Source organism: Clupea harengus, chromosome 3, assembly GCF_900700415.2.
Source record: "Clupea harengus chromosome 3, Ch_v2.0.2, whole genome shotgun sequence".
In the NCBI taxonomy this organism is placed as follows: Eukaryota; Metazoa; Chordata; class Actinopteri; order Clupeiformes; family Clupeidae; genus Clupea; species Clupea harengus.
Window position 1 is genome coordinate 11,807,763 of NC_045154.1, and position 7,500 is coordinate 11,815,262.

The 7,500-nt window shown below is 42.5% G+C and overlaps 1 protein-coding gene across 1 annotated transcript in view; it reads left to right on the forward strand.

Annotated features, from left to right (window-relative positions):
• ntrk3a (neurotrophic tyrosine kinase, receptor, type 3a) overlaps nucleotides 1–7,500 on the forward strand; it is a 183,645-nt gene that overhangs the window by 92,420 nt on the left and 83,725 nt on the right. The window contains exons 5-7 of the mRNA XM_012818359.3: nucleotides 4,117–4,274; nucleotides 4,552–4,694; nucleotides 5,731–5,869. Coding sequence (XP_012673813.1) covers nucleotides 4,117–4,274; nucleotides 4,552–4,694; nucleotides 5,731–5,869 — 440 coding nt within the window. The remainder of the gene's footprint in view (nucleotides 1–4,116; nucleotides 4,275–4,551; nucleotides 4,695–5,730; nucleotides 5,870–7,500) is intronic.

Below are 7,500 nucleotides of genomic sequence, written 5' to 3' on the forward strand. Positions count from 1 at the left end.
TGCAGAGTATGGGTACAGAGCCAGTGAAACCCAGATTTTTTTTGTTGTTGCGACAAACATGCTTTGTAGCAAATTTCAAACAATAAAAAAAGTCTTGCATCACATCTCAAATCAGCGCTTACAGCTAAGAACACACCTCTCTCTGTCATTTTGACATCTCAAATCAACTGTGTGTAGCTGTCTTTTGTTTGAATTAATATTTTTAATAAAAGTTTCTATCTGTCACACACATATTGAAGGTCACTCAACCTGACATAGCATGAAAATGGATACATTGTGGCTAAATAATTGCTAACACTCAATTATTCATTGACCAAAGACTTCATTGTTTAGCTAGCAATGTTGCCTTGAATGGAAATGTCACTTTAACCTTTGCGCTGGTCAAGGTGACTCAGATGTGCAAAGCTCATGAGGAGGTAATGTATGCACAACTGAAAGACTTGCAAATTCAGGATTGCACTCTCTAGAGCAGCCTAGCCATCTCAATGCATAAAACATACCGCATATGGATCACCAGCAAAGTGGGTACTCTTGGGCAATGAAGGAACAAAAATGCACATAGAAATATGTAGCCAATTGCGCAGGGCTATGTGCAAATTAATGGATGACTTTTATTTTTCAAAAACATATATCCTACTAAATCCTGCCTGCTAGAGACTTGACAAAACAGTAAAATTGGCATAAATGGTTAGCATAAAAGGGTCATGTAGAAAGATGGTTTAACTGTGCTTCCCAAAAAATCTGGCAATGTGTCAGAAAACAAAACAAAACATAGTAGCCTTAAGTAATTAGTAGCATTTGTTGCATTTACATTAAATTGTGGCTTTAGTCTATTTTTAGGTTCATCTTTAAACATTAGCACAAATGATTGAGTTAAGCTTTTGTTTAGTATTTGTTTTAGCGTTAGCTATAAACCATGTGGTAGCATGATGATTAACATAATCTGGTCAGGGGTTAAAGATTATCATATGCTTATGCTGTAATGTAGGTTCTGCGTCCGTGATATATTTCATTGTTAGCTAGTATGTCAGTTTCATGCTTATACTTTAGCATTACGTAATGTGGTGGTTCGCTAATGTAATGTTAGCTTATGTTTAGTATAAGCTTATGTTGTCAGCTTATGTTTTGTTAGCTTCTGCTGTGGTATTAACTTGTGATAGCCCATGTGCAAGGTGGAGCATTTGCCAAATCAGATGGATAAATGTGAGCCGTGCATATTTGATAATAAGTTAGACTTAGTTTAGTGAAATCCCTCTGTATGACTGATATCCTGTACATGTTTGATAATGAGTTAGCCTGAGCTTAGTGAAATCCCTTTGTACCACTGAACTCTCTCTGGATGTGCTTTTCATTAAGCTTTCCTCCTATGAGACACAGGGAAAAGAGCTACAAAGCCATCACACACCTGAACTGAATGGAAAAATAGGAAGTCTTACATCAGGCTCTAGTACTCTAACAAAATGTGGAGACTGTGTGTACGTGTGTTTACTGGTATAATTGCATTTCTCTCACTCTCTCTTTCTTTCTTTCTCTCTCTCTCTCTCTCCTTCTCTCTGTGTGTGGCTGTTATGTGCTGAGGGATAGGTTGTCTGTCATGTCTCCCGGTGCCAGTGGCTGAACAAACAGGCCTGCTGGTGTTAGATGCACATGCTCTATCTCTGGGATTTGTGTGTGTGTGTGCATGTGTGTGTGTGTACTGTATACCTGGTAGCATGTGTGTGTGTGTGTGTGTGTGTGTGTGTGTGTGTGTGTGTGTGTGTGTGTGTGTGTGTGTTTGGGTGCGCTAGACCCCCATGCTCCCTCTATATCCCAGCAGGAGGCTGTGTCTCAGAGTGTGTGTGAGAGGTGCTGCTGTTTTCTCTCCATGAGCTGCAACACAGGCAATTACACTCCTGCTAGGGTACCACTCATCTCTCCCTCTTTCTCTCTGTGTGTATGTGTTTGTGTGTTGAGTGCATGTACCTGTGTTTCCATGATACTGCGGTCAGAAAGAGAGATATAATGCTACTCTGTTGAGGCTCTCTTTCTTTCTTGCTCTCTCTCTTTTACACACACAATAGAAAATTGCGCATAATTTGGAAAATATAGGTTTAGGATCATAGTCAATCTTGTATTTAGCACCTAATATGCCCACATTTAGGTCATACTGTTGAATGCATCTTTCTAACAATGTGTATTGACTATGGTGACCAGAGAAAGAGTATCTAAACCACCCTTTGATAACATTCTCCATAAAGATGTGTGTAAGTGGAAATCATAAAGGTTTGTAAGGCACTTCCAATGGTTAACAAGGCTTGGCAGTGATGAGGCAACGTTGGTGCAAGAACTAGAGCAGTGGTCTAGCTACTGAGGACTTCCTGTTTGGAATGGGAGTCCACCTGTCTCCATGTCGATGTGTCCTTGAGCCAGACACTGCACCCCAGTGGCCCTCAGCGAGCTGTTTGGCTACTTCCATGGCTGTCAGTGTGTGTGTGTGTGTGTGTTTGAGAGAGAGAGAGGCAGTCTTGCTAAAAGAACTTCAAGCGCTCATATAAGAAGAAAAGTGATATAAATAAATGCTGTTAATTTACAATTCCATAGGCATGATTTCTAATAATAACAATGATGGGGTAAACCTGGAATCTGGAATCTGGAAATGTATTCATTGTTAATTAGTCTTCAAACCTATTTCTGACTATATAACACTGCATATATTATGGCTTCTGTCTTTCTTATTGGAGGGATTCTCATACAGATTTCTTAAAACTATATCAATTATGTGATAGGTGTAGGCTTATGGCAGAATGTTTTTCTGTGCCTGTCAGACTAATTAAAACAATAAACTCACACGCGTCATAATTTGATTGTTAGACTAATGTCTGTCTATGTGGTTCTCTTTCTGGTTACGTGGTGTGTTACAAAAAAAACTAAAATGATAACATGGATGTGATTTTCTATACTCTGACATGACAAATCAACACATTCTGTAGTCAAATCCTGTTCCTTTTAGAGAAATGTGCACTGTGCGTTAAGTGCAAACATGCATCACAGTGTTCGTTTAAGACGTCATGCAGTTTGTCATGCTATAATGAACAAAACCTTGGACAGGGGTTAAGGGGGCACTGTATGTGTGCTTGTGTGTGTATGTGTGCGTGTGTTAGTGTGTGCACGCACTGCAGGGTGTTCTGCTCTGAAGGCGACGGTTTGTGTCATTGTGGGGGCTGGTGTAACACCCTGTGGTTCTGAAGTCAACACCAACACTTGGAATTATGGGAACATGTCAAAACATGCAGTGTACGCACTGAATACCATTAACAAACAAGCATTTTAAGCATATTAGCATATTAAATGTCTCCTTCTCTCTCTGTCTCTCACTCTCTTTCTCTCTCTCTCTCTCTCTCTCTCTCTTTCTCTCTCTCACTCACGCACACATACACACACACACACACACAAACAGAACTGGAAGTTTTCCACATGCTGAGAGCAGAAATCTCTGTGTGTGTGTGTGTGTTGTGTTCTGGATGATGGTGCTCTTTCTGTGTCCTTGTCCTTGAAATGACTGTCAATGAAAAGAGCCTTTAGTGAGATGAAACTGACGAAATTCTGGCAAATATGTTCAGTTACATTGCTCTTCTTCAACAGTATGGACTTCATATATGAGGAGAAAGAGAGACATGTTTCTTTACTGCCTGAGGTGGTTCAGTACTAAACCTGAGCAAGAAAGTGTCTGGAACATTCTTCACCCTCCTCGGCAAAATTGTGGCCTGACACTTTCTTATAGTAGTCCCAGACCTGGAAAGGGTTACATTGTGTTCGTGTTCCCTCACTGTGGGTATCCAAGTAGCGCTTACCTTGGCATTTCCTGAATTCTACTGGCTCCCTTAATACTGTTTATCAGTACACACTATGAGCTCCTGCCTGGTCAAGAGTGCTCTTGTGGTTATTCTGGTTTTAGCGTCTCTTGCAAAGTACATAGCAAAACATTTTTGTAATCATTCTAGTGGTCTGTTGAAGCTGTTTAAGTTAAGGTACAGTCATTTATGCATTGTCAAACATTAAATCAAGAATTTGTGAATTACATGAACTACAAAATTATGTATAATTTCCATTTCTGTTTGTCTGTGTGATCTTTAACAGGAGGCTTGATGATGTGCTGTTTGACTGTGGGTGTGATATACGCTGGCTGCAGCTATGGCAACAGAGAGGAGAGGCGGGGCTTCAGAACCAGCAACTCTATTGTACGTGGGACACCACCCCCATCCCCCTACAGACCATGAACCTGAACTCATCGTGTGGTAAGAACACATACAGACATACAAAAACAAATGCACACACACAGAAACGCACACACATACCCACATTAAACATACACACACGCAGGCACTCACACACACACAAAACACACACAAAACACACCTACTCTCTATCTCTCTCTCTCTCTCTTTCACACACACACACACACACACACACACACACACACACACACACACACACACACACACACACACACACACACACACACACACACACCACACACATTTTCTGACTCATGTCTCATCTTTGTTCTCTCAGACCTGCCAGAGGTTAGCGTGTCCCACAGTAACCTCACAGTAACCGAGGGTGACAAGGTAACCATCTTCTGCAATGGGACAGGCCTGCCGCTTCCAGAGGTTGACTGGAAGGTTAAGGGCCTGACCTCAATCCGCCTGCATGGGGTAAGACATCACTAAGAATACACAAGAATTCACTAACCAAAAGATCCTCACCAGCAAACACCACCAGATAAGATATCACCACCTTTACCTACATCAGGTAAAACCTCACCTCCATCCACCAGCATCAGGGAAGAGTTCACTATTTTTAGCCACATTAGTAAAACTTCACATCCATCTACTGGTAGGAAGTCAGAAGTTTCCGACTTTACCACATCAGGTATTACCATAATTCCACAAACTACAGACAGGTAAGAGCATACATCCATAAACCAGCATAGGTTACTCTCTCACCTCCTTCAACAAGCATCAGGTAAGACCCAAGTTCATTTAACCTGCACTAAGAAAAACCTTGCTTAGTTCATCGACATAGGGTAGGAGTGGTGCGTACCTCATCTGTTTAACCTGTGTTCCTTAACACCTGAGGTTGATGCTACCGCTACCTGGACATGAAATGGTGCTGCCCTGGTGTAATGGTGTAATGTTACTGTGCACTGAGCAAGGTCTGTTCCCCTTTAAACAGCACCAGGTAAGGCCTGAGTTCATGTCCTTGTGTTAGACCTCCATATGTGTACCAGCATAATGTCACAGACACACACACACACACACACACACGTGCTAATGACACAGGCCTGAAGCCCAGCTGTGTCTCCGCTTCTGACCCCATAAGCGCTTTCTGATTCATGCTTTTATATGTCATTATTTTGTCATTGTTTATTTTATTATTCATACCACTTCTGTACCAAATGGAAAGGTCCTTGAATGGAGCTTTGAAAAAAGATGTCTTTTCCTTTTCAGTTTTTGAAAAGCTCAGAATATGGGTTCATGGTCTCTTGGCAACAGGGTCCCAATAACCTGGTCCTTGTATTCATTCTGCAGTAATAATGAGCTGGCCATATGTGCTCCCTTGCCTACTCACCAGTGTTGGTTATTCAATATGCTAATATGCTATCTGTTGGTAGTATCATATCTATATTTGTCTATAGAAATCTGTTCATAGTTCTGATGTACAATTCGGTCATGTTCTTCTCTGTTTTAGTCGTCTGTGGGGTACAACATTCATGCAGTCAACCTGGATCTGTTCAACATCAGCAGAGAGGACAACAACTTCTTGCTGACCTGCGTCGCCGAGAACTTAGTGGGGATGACCAATGCGTCTGTTCAGATCACTGTGCAATGTAGGTCCAGCTTCAGTTCACACCTCCCATTAACATTATGGACAAAAAAAGAAACTTAACTACAACACAACTGTCAGAACTATAGTAGGGTGTAGATCCGTCTGAAATGCAGACTAAGAATACTATGTCCAGCCTACACAACTACATCAGAACTTCACAGCAGGGTAGACTCACTACAGTAAATGCACAGCTACTTCAGGGTGTCCTTAAATCCATCCCTCCTCTTGAGGGTGTGGCTGTGAGCATTCCCTCATGAAGTTGTGTGTTTGGACCCTTCATGAAGGTGGAGGTTATACTGATTTCCACCTGGATCATCTTGGTTCCCTTGCTCTCTCACCCCAAAAGAGAAAGGAGATGAATGGTCTCAGTGCAAAACACATGTAGCAGACTGAGGCAATTATAATCAGTCATACAGAATAGTTTGGAATACAAAAAAGCAATCGCCCACATACACAAAAATCAGGAACAGAACAGCAGGAAACTATACCCTCATCCTTTTAGCTCAACATCACCCATTTTTAATTAGTGAAAATCCTTCCAGAGTCAGAAAACACAGGTATTGTCAGCCACTTAACCCTTGGTTTTACTTTAACAGCTCTTTATTTTGAATACAGCCCTCTTTTCGACCTCACCAGCCCACAGATTATCTTATAATAGCATTACTGGGTGTTCGGCCCCTGCAGGATTCCCTGGTTGTAGCCTGTGTGAAGCTGAACTGAGAGGATGTTCCTGGATGCTCTTTGAGGTGTAGGCGGCTTTGCTGCTTTCTCAGAGCGCGACTGAGGCTGAATATGAGATGAGGGCTGACCTCTGGAGTAGCTGCGCGAATGATGCCAGGCTTCGAGCACGAAGCAATGGCGGAACCCTCCCAACCTCCCTGGCATGCACGCACGCACGCACGCACAGAGACATGCACACACAAACACTCACGCACAAAGGCAGTCCATCTGACAAGAACACAGAGTAGAATCTATGATGGACACTGACCACCTCCTCCCCCGCGACACACACACATACACGTACACACACACTCACCTTTCTCTCTCTTGCTCTTTCTCGCCCTATCTCTCTTCTCTACCCCCCTCCCCCCAACCCCCACCCACTGATAATTGATCCAACTCAACCAGAGATGGCAGTGTCTATCTATCTATTTTGTTGTGTGTATGTGTGTGTGTGTGTGTGTGTGTGTGTGTGTGTGTGTGTGTGTGTGTGTGTGTGTGTGTGTGTGTGTGTGTGAGGTGGAAGTTCAGAGGTATGAAGGGTGGTTATTTCATCTTTCAGACGCAAGCAGCTTGACTCAAGATGAGATCTGACTGCAGAAAAAGGTTTCATCCATCCATGTGGGAATTACACAATGGTGTTTTCTTCCTCTGCAATTCACAACCTTGCAGATTTTACAGTGAGGGAGTAAGGTGTGAGTGCAAATGTGAAGCATTGGGGTGCTGGTCTAACTACTGTGTGTGTGTCTGCGTGTGTGTGTGTGTGTGTGTGTGTGTGTGTGTGTGTGTGTGTGTGTGTGTGTGTGCGTGTGCGTGTGCGTGTGCGTGTGTGTGTGAATGAGTATACTATGATCTGTATTGTGTGTTAGATGTTTTTCTGAACTGCATGCTATTTAAGTTCCTACCCTTCCC